We start from the raw sequence: 17,997 nt of genomic DNA on the forward strand, positions 1-17,997 counted from the left end.
ATGCTCTTGATCAAGCCAAAAAGCCAGCTGCTGGCTTCTGTATACTATAAAAGCTATACATTTTTTGTTTCCTCATCCAATAATTACATTGTATCAATAAATAATCAGTACCGATGCTTTTCAACTACTGATAAAAATAAAAAGCAAAATTGATTAGGACAAGATTTTATTACGCATTTAACGATCAATCAACTTGATGTATAGGCTTACTACTTTGGACTGTTTGAACGTCCAAGGCCCAAGGCAATGAGCAAATTCCACCGACAACTTCAGTAAAAGGGTCTTCATATCAAGGCATCAAGCAATGTGAGCTTTTCACCATGCGTCTATGCCAATCTGATGGACACTCGTTTTTTTTGGCAGGCAAATCTGACATGCAAAAATGAGTTCACTATTAATACCCACAGCCACACACACAAAAGGGAAAGAAACAATGATATCCCTACTGCCACACATATACAAGCAATTGCAACTGACAATCAAGTCTTCGGCACATAACTTACAACATACAAGGATTGAAGACAAAGCATTCACATCTACTGGGCAGACAGGACATAGCATGCTCTCTCATGCAAACTATAAACTAAACCTAAATAAATTTCAAAAAATGTGGTGAAGTTTTGATTATTTAACATTGCTGCACTCAGGGTAGTTATTTAGTGCTGTGAATGTTAGTTTACAATTCAGGTTGCTGCTGAAGGGATAAGCACAGGTTTCTATAATAATCTCATTCGTTTCTGAGACCTTTCACAGAGCATCTCAATTTAAGAAGCAAAAGACAACTTGGGAGCTCTTTCACAACAAAACATTTAAACAAATGATCTCCACTGCTTATTTTATTGTTTTTTTTCTTGTATATTTGCTGCTTATCAGCTTTATTAAGTTTTACTAGAATACGGGCAACTTGGTAATTTCCAAATTCATGGGATGGGCTGTCCTCGGCTGTACCAAAGGTCCAAAGGCCCATTGAGTCTTTTATGTTTTGATTACTTTTCCTATTTAGTTTAGAAGTTCTTAAGTACTTTGTCAGTTTGTTTGTTCTCAGTAATCCTAGTCATTCTAGGAATGGATTATTTAGAGTCCTAATCCTTCTAGGAAAAGATTTAATAACAGCCTATATGAAGTCTTTATTGTAATCAATAATACTCATAGTTAGATTGATTTTAATAAAATTTCAGCAGCTTATTTAATCTTTGAGTGTGTGATTGCCTTCTCCTACCTAAGTGTGATTGCTTAGGAAAACCTAAGTGTGTTTGCCTAGTGTTTACCTTTCTTTATTTCTTGTTCTATTGACTATTCACTGTTTAACACCAAACAGCCATCAAAGTATTTAAGATTCAATATTTTCTATACCTGAGCCCTTAAATATCAATCCTTATTCAAGAACCCTTCAAGATCTCATCAAGAAATCAAATTTAGTGCTGAATTCCTAAAGATCCTACATCACAAGAGCAATTAGTGCCTTGTAAATGTACTGCTAACATTATTGCCTACATGATAGTCGTATGCACCATTAGGTAGAGAGTATGAAGTCTGGAAGTTGGACTCAACATACATTCATTCTCTCTCTCTCTCTCCTTTAGATGGTAATCCCCCCTTTTGTTTCTTTTTATAAGTAAAAGAAAGAAATGCAACACAAGGACTTCCCAAGAGATCACCCCTAATACTACTTGCAATTCTAGAGCACAACGCTTTCAAAGCTCCAAGCATAATAGCTTCAATCCCATAATAGTATGTTTTTGTGTGTGATAGTAGGTTTGTGTACGTGCGTCTAGCTTGCATGCTAGTAAAAGACCCAAGCTTGTGAAAAGTTAACCTCAAACAAAAGAACAATTACACACACACACACGTACATTTATTGGAATGCATTTTAAACACAATTTCATGCTACCAAGAAAGATACCTTCTAGCCTCAATAGCAATCCAAGACAAGACAACAGAGTAATTTCCAAGGTCATGTTGTAGGCCGTGTCATTGTCGATAAACCACGTCCCACAGGAAGAACTCCCGGAAAACCTTCACCTGATCCATCCTCATTAGTAATTTCCTCACCAGCCTGAGCCCCAGCAACCCCAATACACGAATACAAAGAATTCTCATCTACTTTCAACTGGTCATAAGCAAGGTATATGTCCTCGATACTAGCAGCTTCATATAGTGATGTAAGATCTTTGATGCATGATATGTCCTGAGCCACAGGGGGCAATATTAATACAAAACAATGAACATAAGAAATTATAGGGAAATGTCAAGATTCCATGCAACATAGGCAACTAGACTCTATTTTTGCTTCCAACAGCAAAATTTCTACTTGATATCTATAAATTATTTTCTCTCAAGGAGATGTTCCCATTTTACCTTCCTTGGAACAGAAGAAGCTTGCAAGTGGGCTAACAATCCAAGCCAATAGGCATTTGACTTGATTTCAGCTTCATGTCTCATGAGAAGGGTCCGTTTAGCCTGCAAATGCAATAGATGCAAGGAATGGACAAACTTTAAGCAAAAATACTAATATATTTTATTATTACAAAGACAAACTCTTGGTCTTACGCCAAGGAACATGGGGGAGCAGGGGGGGGTGTGGACAGATGTTGAACCACCATGCCAAGTTTAGGAAGACTTGGAGCACCTAAACTTCTGAAAAAGTTCATTTCACATATCTGGCACTTGTCGTGCTTGCTTAATTGGAAGTTTTTTTTTTTTAAATAATAATGCTATCATGAGAAGCAACACGAACAGTTTGGGTAGTAACTAACCCTATCCAACTCCCTTGGAGTAATCTGGTTGCTATGCAAACCTCTGAGAACACTCTTGCATGCCTCAACAGCTTTATGTACCTGAATATTTAGTAAATCCAAACTGATGAAAAAGGTTGAAATGACAGGAAAGCAATTTTATAAGACTACTTGAAATTGAACACACACCTTCCCTGGAGTTGACGTTACTGATATTACATACCATCCAAGCTTAAGTCTATCAAATAGGTTTAATTCGAATGATACATCATATGTCAGCCCAAGAGAATCCCGGACAGATGTAAAAAGCCTGTACAAAGCACATGAAAGGAAGTTGTCAATACCATATTGGAGACTTTCGGTTTGGTCAAAATATTTCAATACTAGTTAATACTAGTGTATCGTTTTGGCTTTTACCACTTTATACATATTCATAAATGTGAAACTAATTTGACAGTTTAAAAAATTACTTAACATTATATACAATAACCCACAGTATAAAACACACACAACTTAAACTACATGCTAGGCTATACACCAAATGTCAAAAAAACACACACAACTTAGAGTTCACAATTACAACCATTACGTAGAATAGATTTTCCATTTAACAACACTGTCCCAAATTTCAAACTTAACGGAAAAAACTATCATATATATATATATATATATTAATGCTGTTGTTTTTTGCTCTAGAAGTCCCACTGTGGTAGGCTTGGAACTCTCTATCTCTGTGTCTAAGACTGAATGTCTATTTGTGTGTCTCAAGACTCTAAATTCTAAAACACCACTCATTCTATGAGGCCACATTATGCAAGATATTGAACTTAGGGTGATGCGAGCAAACAGAGAAACCAAAATTAGTGGAGGAGAACAAATAGCAAAGACCACAGAGAGATCAAAGAAGAAGTTTCAACTGTCTCCAAGTTATAGAAAATTTCAAAAAACTCCAAAAAAACTGTCTCGTATCAGCTCAAGACTACTGAAATTGGCCAAAAAGACTGGACCTAGTTGAAATGTCCCAGTATTTGACCCGTAAGTTTCTAGGGAGTTATTATACTGGTTTGGTGACTGGTAGGATATCTTTCAGCCATACCATCTGGTACGACACAAAATTCATAACTTTGCATGGAACAGAAGGTGCTTGAGAAATATCTACAGCCATCACAGCTAATGCTCCTGCTATGCAATTCCGAAGCTATATTATCACATTTTATGTAAATTAATGATGACAAGTAATCCAAAGGAAAACAAAAGTTTCAGAAACCATATTCTAATCTGATGTTATTCTGATACACAAACATAAGTTTTAAGAGAAATGTACAGTTGTGCAGGAAGAGCTACCTAGAATTTATGACCTCGGCCAGCAACCCCATAGTGATGCCAAAGAAAAGTGGATGACCACGAAGTTTTCTTTGCATTTCTTTCTCCAAATTTGTCCCCTCCAAGTGCAGTTCTTCAGATTTTGGCTGTGCAACTGCAAAGGGCATTGCCCAGCAATGACATATGAATAGCCAATTCCCAATCACGTTTTATACCTAGTTCTAGATATGATGCACCAACTCACCTTCAGCTGTTGAAATATTACTAATTGATGTTAACAGGTCTTTGCCATCTACTGTAAGACCCCAACGGTTTGGTGCTGGGCCGGCAATATATGCACATGCTCTCTCATCGGTGTCTTTCAAGAATACCTGGACAAATAAAATATAAGTACTCACATGGTTGATGTATAAACTACAGCCACTCAGAATTCAAACTAGGCACAACTCAATCAAAAAGTACTTCAGATGCATCACAGAATTAATAATGTCCAAAGCATCAACAAATGGAAGTATTCAACTAAACCAGCTTTGTTTCTCACTTGCTGAAACTGCAAATCAGATGGAGATGGTCGAAAGAGGATTGGCCTGAATTCATGTGTACTCTCAGAATTTCTTGGTGCTCCAACTGTGCCCAGGTAATCAAGAATACAAGACTCAATCTCCTCCTCCGAGAAGTCCCCAACAATACTCACCTGTCGATTGAATACATACAAGCTTTTCATGATAAGAAATGCAGTGTTCAAAAGCAATACGTCATCCAGTGATGTTCACAAAAAAGATCTAGAAGTAGGTAACTATGCACCTCCATGTTATTGCCAACAAACTGATTCATCACTGCATCCTTCACAGATTGCAATGTCAAATTTTGTAGAGAATTTGGTGTAGGCTCAACAAAACGCTCATCTCCATCCAACATTGCTAACATGAGTTTGTGAGCAGTTGACCGCTCTAAGCTTTTCGGAATGGACCGGTAATATGACAAATATAACTGTCTCGCTCTATCAAATGCATCTTCGAGCCAGACACTATGCTGCAAACCCAGAAAACCACCATTAGGTATTTGAATGAACAAAAACATTAATATCCCTAGCAAGGGCACAGGGAAGAGGGAGGAAGGCTCAGGAAACAATCTCCCCACCCATTGCAACCCCTGGAGTGTGTAATACATACAAGTTCTTTGGGTCATAGAAATGCATTGTCCCTCAACTTTTAATGGCAGTCATTTTGATGTAAACCTAACCGGTTTGGTAAAAATAAAATGGAATGTGCAAACTGTAATTTCAGGAAATATTGATGAAAGCGCATGCTTCTTTTTTCCTTTTTGGTTCATTTCTATGTTACAAATAAATCAATTTTTAAATTAAGATAATAATGATTATGACTTCACAATTGATAAAACTCTTTTTTTTTTTTTCTTTTTTTAATTCATTTAAAAAATGATAAACGATAAAACTCCTTTCATTTTGTAGTAACTTTTGGTTTCTGGCCAAGTGACAGAAGAACTGAAACCCAAATCACCTACCTCTATCTCCTCAAATATCTGTTGTTCATAGGATGGGACCTCATATTCACACAGAAGTGAATATTAAAAAACAGTCACTCACATGAATTTATGGAGATTAATTAGGGTTCTAATTCTTATTCTGCTTGGGACAAAAAAGTGAAGCCCAAAACTTCAAAAACATTACTGACTGAAACCACAAGTACTGTTGACAATGGGCTTACCTCCAGCACCATATGAAGTAACTGGAAAGCTGCACGCATCCCATTATCTCTTAATGTAAAACGGAACTCCATACAAATAAACTCCTCTGTAGACTCCAAAGAGCAATTTATCAGATGATTCACACAGAAAAGTTCTACCTGCAGAAGCACATTAAGCATATGGCACACAATTAGCATAACAGGAGGAGGTCAATCTATCCTGACAGAATACAAGTAGAACAAGCACATTATCTGGTGATAAGAGCAAATGAATGTGGGTCTCATCAAATAACAACTGACTAATCACTCTGTCCCATGGTTCAAATCAAATACCCAGCAGGGAAAGGGAACGGCAGCTATATATATAGGAATAACAAACATGAGTTGCTCCTTATTTTTTAGCTATCATTCAAATTATCTAAATTCAAATAGTTTCAGATACTTAAGTAAAAAAATCTCTCACAAAATTAATTCAGAAACTATTGACCAATGCCTGAAATATATCAACCAATAAGAATCTTCTCTCTGCCAATGATTAGTGACAGTTAAAAAAAAAAAAAAAAAAGAACAAACAGAATACCAAAACCCTCATCTAATTTTTTTTTTTTAATGAAAAACCAATAAGTGACAAACATTATCTAACATTTTTTAGAAAATTTCATTTAGCTATAAATCCTTACGATAGCCTTGTGGCAAAGTTGTATCTCCCCATCTTGAAACTGGGATGCAAAACTAATATTATGGTTCTGGCCATATGGAATGTACAAATAAGGATTGCTTTCATTCGGTTAAAATTGGAAAAATAAAGTGTTGATACCTGCTCCCTTGAAAAGTTGCCAACACGACCTCCTTCACTAAGAGTTCGAACACCCACGACAACAGCTCCTTTTGACTCAGAGCTTTCAGCCGCTCGCCCCCCACCAACTATAAGCCTCATTACACCTCCTTGGGCTTCAGTACTAGAAATCTGTGTATAAGAAAGATGTGAATAGTGAATGATGAACATTAGAGAGACAGAGATGCTTAAAGGTAAAAATCAAATTATATTAATAGAAGAGATATACAAACATGTCTCAAAAGAAAAACTGCATCTTAAACCAAGGTTCCATTCTTCTAGAACCATATCTAAGCACATACATGCAGATACAGTAGACCAGATCCAATCACATTTCAAAAATATTGAAATAGTGAATGTCCATTTATTGTAATTGCTTCATAAGCAATTGAATACAAACATCTCCAAAAATACCTTGTAATTAATGGGAATTCCATTTGAAAGACAGCATTGAGTGATCCCCGTTTCCTTGTCATGCACTTTTGTGGCATTCGTTTCTTGACTTAAAGGAATAAATGATGGTCTTCGTTGGAGCCTTAACTCCTGTAACTGTGATGAAGTAATCAACTCTTTTGGCACCTCAAGCTGCTCAAATATGGAAAACGAAATCAGCAATAAAATCTACTTTGCAAGAAGCTTTTACCATACAAAAAAATTTAAGTGGGAAGGAAGCAAAATTGATGATAAAAAAAAAACCTCAGGCTCAGCCTCAATGGGTTCCTCTAATCCAGCTTTCATAGCATCTGTAATCTCATTTGGGGATATCTTGAACTCGGTTTCACCCATTCCTTCAACATGCACTTTCTTGGGAACACATGCTACAATCGCTGCAGGAAGGGGTGCAGTGGCTTTTCCAAAATCAGCAATATACTCCAACACCTTAGCACCAACAGAATTTACCTGCACCGCAAAATTTATTTAGAAATTGAAAACATAAAATGCAAGAGAGCAATGCAGATAAAAAACAGAAGAAATAAAAGTGATCAGATTATAGCTCCGATGGCAAACTGAAACATTTCAAGACTAAATGAGCCCACATGCACCAAAACTAACTTGAAAACATGCCCCCTAACATTAAGCTTGCCAATAATTTATTCTCCCATCGTATATTTTTCTTGGAAATCAAGGCATTTGGTACCAGGTAAATTTGAAAATTGTAAACACTGCCACAATCATAAGAGTTTTTTTTTTTGGCTAGTACAATCATACAAGTTTAAGATACAAAATTTGTTGATAATTACCAAACATTTGTTGATAATTACCAAAAAAAGATACGTGTTGATCAACTACAAGTCCAAGACGATAAAAGGAGCTTAGTATAAGACTGAGGTAACCAAAACTTACAATGAACCCTATACTTTCTTTCAACTTGGACGCAGAAAGGCATTAGGATTAGGAAAACAATTTTAAAGAATATAACACAAAAAATATGGGAATTCAAACTTCAACTAACTAATAAAGGCTAACAGGAACAAACGAAAAGACTATTTGGAAACCACATTTCTGTCTGTAATATATTACATATTATGATACTAATATAAATTTTCAAAAGAATCGTAATACAAAGTTACAAATGCAAAGAAGTAATTAGTATAAGGTGATGCTGCACAATGTCATTGCATATTTAGTATAAAAGTTGATGAAACAAAAGCGGAACTTAAATTTTTGCGGACCTAATATGGAAAGAAAGGAAGAAGAATAAAACTTGATTTATCAATGCAATAGATGATAACAAGCAGGATCATCATAAACGAAATTACCTCTTCAAGTGTAACTGTTCCAGCAACAGCTACCAAGCTCTCATGTCCTTGTATCTGATCCATCACTGTATGGCCCAGAGCATCACTCTCCATAATAAAATCCAAATTATCTACGGATGACACATTATCTATCATAGCTGCTAGGTGTTCACTATCTTTTAACAGTGCATCCATATAGCGTGTCAATTCACCCTTGGTGACACCAAACTCTTTCAGCCTTCGAACCTGCATCACACAAAACTTATTAGATACTAGAAGAAAAGAATTATGCAGAAAATTAAGACAATCATCTTAGTACTTCAATGGCATCAAGACAGCCACAAAATTTCTTTCAAATAGAAATGGAATGCATTGGCCACTACAATAAAATATAAATCTCATAGTGGTCGTTGCTGCATCATATTTTAATTTTGCATTACAGGACATGCTGCTCTGCAAAGAAATTTCCAATTAAGCCAAGTCCCACCCTGAACAATAGTTGGGTCTTGAATTTTGTGCCAGCCAGGCCAATGAGGCCCCAAAAATCTGCCCAAGCCTGTCCAACTAATATATTATGGCATCAGCCATGCCCAAAGGACAGAGGATCGGGTTTAGGTGATCGGGTTTAGGTGTACATGTGTTATATATTACTTGGTCAAATCATTTTAATAATAAATTAAAAAAACATACACACAAATTTGCTGCCCAAGACAGGCTGCTCTATTATGAAATTTCCAATTAAGCCCATTCCCACCGTCAAAAATAATTGGGCCTTGAATTTTGTACCATCCTGGCCCCATGGGCCTCAAATAACCACCCAAGCATGCCCAAATGCAAGCCAAGCATGTCCAGCTGAGTGCCAGTCCATTATTTTTTTTGATAGGTAGAGTGCCAGTCCATTATCAGGTTCAATGATGACAACCAAAAAAGATACTAAAGAACATAACATAGCTACTACACCAAAATCAATGCATGAAGATTGTATTTATGGAATGGTAAGAGTACAAACCTCTTGGACAGCCACCTTAATTGCACTCTGCCAATTCTTCGGTTCGGCACTTACTGTAAGAGTAGTGACAGTGCATCCTTCCCTTCCAGAATCACTATGGTCCAATTCAATTGAAGTGAAGGGCGGATTTGAACTCTGAAAATTTATGTAGGTTAGCTACACTTTTGGACAGGAAAAAAGGGTTTCTCCAAGCACCAAACAGGGTTTCAGCACACAGACAAAATGATTTAATCAGACTCTATCGTACCCATTATCAACCTGATTGAAAGTTTCAAATGAATTATTGCAATTTCATTAACTGGTTATATCTTTCAAACGTGTTATTGCAATTTCATTACCTGGTTATATCTTTTTTTCCCTTTTAATATGCAAATGGTTAACACAGGTAAGGAATTGAAATTGAACCATTTACTACCAATAAGTAAAATTCCATTGTTTGTCCCTTTTTTTATATTTTATGATGTGGAACCTCACCAAGGTAGGTCCATTTGGACCCACCCCCTGTTTGTCCATTTTTAGTAGTACTAGATACTTTCATCATCTTTCTAGACCTTGCAAAAGTAGAAGCTTTGTGCACTAAGTATGACCTTTATATACTTTTATCATTTACACATAGCTTAAGGAACAATCTTCACTTGCATAACGAAGAAGATGAGAGAAAACCCACTCAAACAAAAAAGGAAAGGAACACGATGAAAATCATACTTTGATTACAAGAGTAATTAGCAATCAACTCAGACAGAACAATTTTCGGGGGGAGGGGGGGGGGAGGAGGGAACTCATACAAAACAATAATTACCTGAATTGCAATCAACTAATTTATAATAGTGGTAGAAAATAGTACAAAAATAATTGCAACCCACCTTGTATCTTGTATTGATTCGGAAATGTAAGGCAGATAGAAATATTCTCTTCATCAAAACATTTCGCAAATCACTGTATGTTTGAACCTTGTTCACTGGAATCTGCACAAAATTAAATCCCCCCCAACCAAAAAAAAAAATCCATATTAAAAATAAAAAATAAAAAAGAGAAAGAGAAAAATGGTAATCATATACACTCGTTGAAATCTACAAACATTAAATATGAATCATAAAAAACTGAAGACCACCAAGTTAACCAAATTGTTTTTTGATAAGTGACCAAGTTAACCAAATTTTAAACTTTGATATTAGCTTGAGTTGTATTTTTTGGTGTTGCTCTTATACACTCCCCATGTAATAGGTGAGACCCTTTTTTGGGCTCTTAAACATATTCTTTACTTATCAAAAAGGGGGGAAATTCTTCTAGGGCCAATCATTTTGTTAGCCCAATGTAGACAAATATAGGGTACTATTTCTTTCACTTGTCTCCTATTTGTAAAGAAAACAAGAAACCAATTTTCCATTTATTCTCCTTTAGCATTGTAATATGCAGCAATCTACTACTTCTCAGTAAAGCATCCCTCCAAAGTTTTCTCTATATTCCCTTTATTATCTCTTCAAGTTTACCCTTTAAATTAAGTTATTCTTTAAGTAGAAAGTCGTAAAGGCACAAACTAGTGACCAAACCACAGCATTTACCAACAAAACAAAGACATCTTCACATGAAGCCCTATATTAATGAAACATGACAAGTAAATTTATTTATTAAAAAAATCACCATACCTTGCAGAAGAAATTGATTGAGAAGTTTTGTAGTAGCTCGTGCTGGAATATCTGTGGAAGCTTCACATCGATGCTGCTTCCAGGGAGAGACCAATTATGCTTCACTGGAGGACGAACTGCATGCCTCTCTTTCTTTAAAATTTTAGACTGATCTAAAGAACTAGATGATTTTTCATTAGATAAACTTCCAGCAAGCCCAGCTGAGAGCTTAGGAACAAGAAAACTAGCCATGGCACCAAATGCACTAGGACCAGGTGCAGAAACTGGCTCATTTTCTAGGCCAGTCTGCCCAAAGATAGCCTGCATGGAAAAAACTAACTATTGTCAAATTCAAAAGTTACAATATTTCTCATCTGGACTCTGATGTTACAAATGATAAATAACAAGATTTACGACATACTTCAATCTGGTCAACTGTCTTTGAGATGTTATCAATATCCCCCACTATGTATAAGGTTGCATTTGCAGGGAAGTACCAACGCTCATGAAATTTTCTTATTTTATCTGCATCCCATTTCTTAATCTGCTCTTCTAATCCAATTGGGAACCTTTTGCTCAGCTTATTTTCAGAATGCAGGTGTTGTAACAACTGAGTTCAAAAGAAGGCAAGAAAAGTATGACATTTGGCCACCAATGTGCAAATATCAACCAGCTAAAACACAAAAATATCTTTAGTCCATACCTGACAATCAACACGATACTCTATTGTATTCATCATCTGGAGTTCCGAAAGTATGGCACGACGTTCCTTTTCAACTCTAGAAGAAAGAAATTTTGGGTGGAACGCTATCTTTATGCATGAATGAAATAGATTTCGTCAGGCAGAGCATTACAAAACTCATTACATAAGATGCTGTACTTCAGCTAAGAAAAGCTTTTTTGAAAAAGGGAACAAATTGAAAGAAATTAAAAGATGATTTCCATGCTAACATGACATAAACACTAAGTACCAAACACTCAGCTTACTAATGAATTATCTTTCTACAACAAGGCGCACACAAAAAGCTTATGGCAGAATCCAATTAAATCTTACCTCGTTCAGAGCATCCAGCACAGATGGAAGCAGATCTCCATCAGAGTCCTGCAAGCACCACCCAACTACAGTCAGTAAATGAATGAGACATTGATTGTAACTTGTATTCTTTATTTAAAGAAAACAAAATGAGATACGAATTATTTATCCTTCATAAGTAAACACAAAATTCTGCATGTCACTAACTTGACTTCACAAATTTGTGTTCCTTTACAATAAGTACTTTTTTAACGACTACTAAGTTTAATAAATTCTGTATAAAAGAAAATTCAATACATGCGCATGTGCATCAAGAAAAAAGGAACACCTACCAATGAAGCATAACTTAAGTTGGTAAGTAAACAAATCAAACAGCCCAATTAAATCAGTATCCAATATCCAAACCTTGTAATCATAAAAATAAAAATAAAAAGGTCTATACCTAGTAGAAAATATTAATTAAAAAACTAAAAGAAGAAACCTTTTCTATAAGTAATAAATTTTTTATTAAAGAATAGAAGAATCACAACACAAGATGATTATAGGGCATCCTTTCAGAAATTACAATCAATTAATTCAATAGGGCAATAGGAAAAAAAAAAAAAACCTTTGTGCTAGTTGGAGAATGGATGTGGAACACTGTATGGTGGAAATCAGTATAAGCATTAGATCGGGCTCCTGTTCCAAGAAGTTTCTCACGCTTCTTACTTCCAAGGAAAGCAACATGTTCAATCATATGGGCAATTCCTTGCTCATCATCCTCCTCATCAATTGATCCAGCATGAACTTCCATATGCGCTTCAAACCTAAAAACAAAGAGGCAAATCATTTTTACATAAGAGCAAGCAAGAGGGCAGAGATCATCTCATCTGCATACTATTTTTTTTAGCAAAAGTGACAATAAATACAAAGAAAACAAATAGGCAATTCTTTCCATTATGCCCTTCTGATACATGAAGAGGAAAACTTATTCATTAATCATTGCACTTTGAGAAAAAACATTCTAAGTTATGCCTATTATCAAGCTTCTACAATTTTCCTTTTTTAACCAAAACTTATCATACTATTAAAGCTAAAGGCATTATATTAGTTGTTTACATATGATAGATTATCACATGCATATTCAGTACTTTTGTCCAGACACTTAATGTTTAATCCTCTGACACATCACATATTTCTGTAACATCTACCATTAATTCTTTAAAATTTCTTTACTTTCAAGTCATAAGGGACATGTCAAGTTTTCAACCTGTGGGACGGAAGGGTTTTGCAGTGGGTAGGCTAGCCCCACTTTATAGCTACTAATTGTCATTTTTTATTTATTTATAACAAAAGAGATAAAATAAATGAAAGTTTTGCTTCAGGTGTATGCCTAACATTGTTGATGATGAAGAAGAAAGGTGATAGAACAACAATCACAAAGAACAGCTGGAGAATGCCCAGTCACAACTCTTTCAATGAAGTAGAGAAATATTTCAACAATCCAAGTTTAGAGAACAAAACTTGCAAGAGGCTTGTTTAATAAAATCAACGCTAGTTCAACAAATACAACTATTAGGTACTAATAGTTTAATAAATCCCTTTTACTTATCAAAAAAAAAAAAAGGTACTAATTATAGTTCACTGAACATAAAAATCATATTGAACTAGATTCTTTGTCTTCCATCATCATTTTATATTTGTGCTACATCAATGGTGAATTGGCAAAGGAGGTTAGTCACCATACCACCATAGTACTTGAAACATTTCATCTATAACTCAACATTAAATATAAAACCAAGTGCTAATCACATATGGAATCACAAACGGAAAAATGACAAAAACTTGAACATTAGGATTAGTTCCAATCAACATCATCTATAAAAAAAATTTAAGTGTGCATTAGGGTTAACTTTCTGTTAAAAAGCTTATTTGCTCAAAAGTTGGTAAAAGTACAGCTATACCTAGAAAGAGGGAGTATTAAAAAGCTACATTTAATCTAATAAGCTAACGGAAAAAAAAAACTAATCCAAACGCATTTCAACATTAAATAATACCAACCCCTAAATTTAGGTTGGAGATCAATCCTCAATTAGCACTCACTTTAGACAAGCATACCTAGAGTAAACAATTTTTTTATGAGTAAATAAATGCATTTAAAAGCATGAAAAAAGAAGCAACCCCTTGGAGTAAACCAATTATTTAAAAGGAAGATTACCAAATGAAAACAAAATGTTGGAGCGATGGACATTTTTTGGAATTAACCTATAACCTTGCATTGGCAATGATTCTAGCAATGAAATTGCAGTGCAATGTATGATATTTGTGCGAAGAGATATGAAACATTAAATTTCAATGAAATTTGCATAAAATTTTACAAATCTATGAGCAATACTTCCATGTTTTGTAAGTGATACGTGTTTTAATTAGCTGCACATTAAACTTGTGGCTTGTCATTATCATGCATAATCCATGTATAAACCATTCAATACGCCTTTTTAAAACCACACTTTTTCAAAGTAAAACTTTTCAACCCCCCCCCCCCCCCAAAAAAAACAGGTACAACTTATTGGAACACTTCATTCTTAAAAAAGATATAAAAAAAATAATAAAAATAAAAAAGGTACCAAATGGACAGTTGTGGATGAACCATACCTATTTGGAGGTACTTTATTTGGTAAAATAAGATATCGCAATCCATTTTTCAGTTGTCCTCGATACAACTTTGGGTGAGACGGGAGTTCAGAACTTAAGAACCCATCCAAACTTAGTTGTTCTCTCTCAGGATAAGATATATCTAAATCTTGTTTTTCAAGAACACCATCTGGCCAGGCTGTATTTGCTGCATGTGGCTCATCTGGACCAACAGTTGCTCGCGGAATATGATCAAACTTCACCTGAAGAATATAAAGAGTACAAAAAAGTTGACAAATATTGTCTTGGGAGTAATGAGAAGGGAAATTGGAGTGCATTAATTAAAACAAATCATCTCATACATGCCTTCTCTTCAATTTCAATTAGTGAATTACACACATATCAAGTGGATCATAACCACAACCTCACCCTCTGCTCTGTTATAGAGGACACATTTGAACCAGACCTTACCTTATAAAAGCCATCTTAATATACAACTGACAAAGGAATCAGTATCTGACTAAACATGAAACAGTACAGATATCACAGTGAGCTGTTTCTAGAATCAGTATCTGACTAAACTGTTTCTAGAAGCTCCACCCCCCCCCCACCAAAAACCCAAAAAAAAAAGAAGAAGATAAAAGCCAAACATTGTTTTGCAATACATACAGATATCACAGTGAGCTGAAAAAATGCTGTTTCAGGCTTAAGATAGCTCTTAATTAGTTGCTTGATAACAACAAACAACAAATATAACAGTAACAATCAGCCTAAGACTGAGTAAAAGCATATGCCATACCATTCAGATAACAAGCTGGGCAAAAAAATGAGATGACTGTGCAACTTTCTGACCTGAACTAGGAAGTTAGAAACAAATCACTTCAAGTAACTTTTTTTACTAGAAGTAACTTATTCTAATTTTTTTAAAGGTAATGAAATCAATTTCAATAATTCATTGACTGAAACAACTCAGGAGCAATCCTAGTCAACAAAAAGGTCCTACCTTCATTGGGTTCAGATTAGAAGAACCCACCCAAAAAAACAAAAAAATCTTTAAAAAAAAAAAATCTTTTTAAGTGATTGTTCTAAAGGTTTGAAAAAACATGTATATGGTCATCAATGAACTATCAAAATGGTAACCCAATATCTGTTCCATAAAATCCATGCTAATAAAATAATTATTTTCTCTTCATATTATGTGGTGCAACATCATAAAAATTAGAAGCAACCACTAAATTACATATGAAAGTTCATAGATACCTCCAAGATTTGGGGAGGCCGGGGGGGGGGGGGGGAGAGGAGAGCAGAGGAGAAGAGAGAGAAAAAAAAAAAACACTTGATTGCGTGCACATAGACACACACACACACACATAAAAATCAGTTCAGAAGAGCAAATTCGATGTAATCTAACAGAAGGGATTTGATCTGGTATACTTACAGAAGTATTGCCAAGACCATGCTTGGAGAGATGAAAAGTAGATTTGTCATGAAAGGCCCGTGGTATAGATCTTTTGAAAGTGGGACGAGTTATTCTGCGGTTGAGGGAGCAACTAAAGCAGGCAGTCTGTCCTAAAAAAGGTGCTTCAGTCACTGGTTCACCAAGCATGGAAGAATAATTTTTCCAAGCGTTATTCTTCTTTCTGTGATTCGCTAATCTGCCATGACCAAGTTCAAGCGGGTACCTATCATCCGCAATAACACGGAAAAACAATTTAAAAAGGATTATTAGCTCTACCCATTACTATAAATGGCAATAGAGTAGTCATACTGAAAAATGTAAATACACAAGTATAAGGCATACTAAAGGCAATTTTTTTAAACAGGTTTTAAACTAAGGCCTTATCCTCGGAAGTGCCATTTGAGGCAGAGCTCATTGGCCCTACAAAAGGCAATTATAAAGGTACAACAGAAATTGGCAAGAAACCTTTTTTTTTTTTTTTAACTGGTTTTTTGAGACAAGAATTGCTTAAAGAAACATGTCCTAAAGCTTAAGAAATATAAGTATGTGATTGTTACAAGAAAACAGAACATTCAATAAAAACACGCCAAAAGCTTTATAGCTCAACTAGCACCTTCTAATGTTTCCGACCGAGACATCTAGAGTTCAAACCAACCCCCTCTTCCCCATTGTAACTATCAAACTATTAAAAAAATAATTAAAAAAACATGCCAAGCCATTTGTTATTCCACTAATTATTTTGTTCTCGGAATTTTTTTTTTTTTTTTGATAATTTGATAGTTGAGGGCGGGGAATTAGAACCCGGATGTCTTCATTGAAAACTAGGAAGTGCCAACCAGTTGAGCTATAAAGCTCTCGGCTGAATTGGTCATTATTAGTACTAGTTAGTGAGAGTAATTACTCCCCGTTTTTTGTGGACACGGATATAAAGCATTAAATAACGAAAGACGCAACACTACCAAGCACGCAGACTGATTAATTTCACTTTTTTGTTTATTGTTTTGAAGAACATAAGGACAAGAAGCACAAACAAACTTATGCTGTTATGATATTCATGTCAATTCCATGGTTATGAAAACAAGTTTGTGTAATTGAGAATTAACAATAACCTAATTAATAAAGCCACAAAAACAAATTTAAAAAAAAAAAAAAAAAAAAAAAACCTGGTTCTGGTGGAAAGATGGTTGAGATGGAGTCGGGTCAAAGGGTGAGAACGAGGAGGCAGAGAGAGGAGCGAATTAAGGCGTCTTCTGGGATGAGTGTCTCTCTGTTTTAAAGGTTGGATTTGAGGGACGCTGCTGCTTCCAACCACGGAGCTTAACGCAGCCATTTTTGCAAGATTGAGAAATTACAGAGAGAGAGAGAGATGGAAAACTTGATACTTTTGTCTGAGGGTGGGGTTGGGAAGCCGGGGAGAGCAGGCTTGCCTTACAAACGGATCCTTTCGATTGATTTTTTTTTTTTTTCCTTCAAGAGAGTAGGGTTCCCATACACCGCCGATGCAGCTTATGGAAATGAACAAGTGAGGTGTAGTGATATTGGTTACTGGTTAGGTTGATCTTTGGGGGCCCGTCAAGATCCATACTTTTATTTTATCTTTTTTTTTTTTTTGGGTAATATACTTAATTTTGTGAACACTTATTAAATTATTCAAATATAGAATAAAATTGGTTGGGTTAGGTTGATACAAAATATGCTCATTTCAACCCATTTTTTAAAAAATGATTCAAAGTTTTTGTTTAAGTTAAGCTTATAAGTTCAATTTTTAGCTTTTATGTATAGTTTTTAAAAATTTCTCTCAATTTTTTAAAACACATATATACTTTAAGCAAAAAGCTAAATAAACTATTTCTAAATGGACATAAAATTACTGGGCCTTGACCTAAAACCTAAAATGATCCGCTGAAAATACAAATGGAG

General features: G+C 35.2%; 1 protein-coding gene across 1 annotated transcript; it reads right to left on the reverse strand.

Annotated features, from left to right (window-relative positions):
* Positions 1–12: 12 nt before the first annotated feature.
* LOC112011820 (stromal processing peptidase, chloroplastic) lies at positions 13–17,580 on the reverse strand. The gene is made up of 24 exons (XM_024044158.2): positions 17,241–17,580; positions 16,057–16,300; positions 14,640–14,881; positions 12,613–12,811; positions 12,027–12,074; positions 11,676–11,783; positions 11,394–11,582; positions 10,994–11,293; positions 10,211–10,312; positions 9,348–9,482; positions 8,360–8,584; positions 7,296–7,499; positions 7,014–7,184; positions 6,582–6,731; positions 5,786–5,923; positions 4,863–5,090; positions 4,600–4,752; positions 4,303–4,429; positions 4,080–4,212; positions 2,925–3,045; positions 2,757–2,837; positions 2,359–2,460; positions 1,904–2,188; positions 13–369 (listed from the first exon to the last, which is right to left on the reverse strand). Exons 1-23 carry the CDS (start codon positions 17,405–17,407, stop codon positions 1,955–1,957), a joined length of 3,801 nt encoding a protein of 1,266 aa, XP_023899926.2. The 5' UTR covers positions 17,408–17,580; the 3' UTR covers positions 13–369; positions 1,904–1,954.
* Positions 17,581–17,997: the final 417 nt, after the last annotated feature.

The sequence above is a fragment of the Quercus suber genome, unplaced genomic scaffold (genome assembly GCF_002906115.3).
Source record: "Quercus suber isolate HL8 unplaced genomic scaffold, Cork oak 2.0 scaffold_341, whole genome shotgun sequence".
NCBI classification, from domain to species: Eukaryota; Viridiplantae; Streptophyta; class Magnoliopsida; order Fagales; family Fagaceae; genus Quercus; species Quercus suber.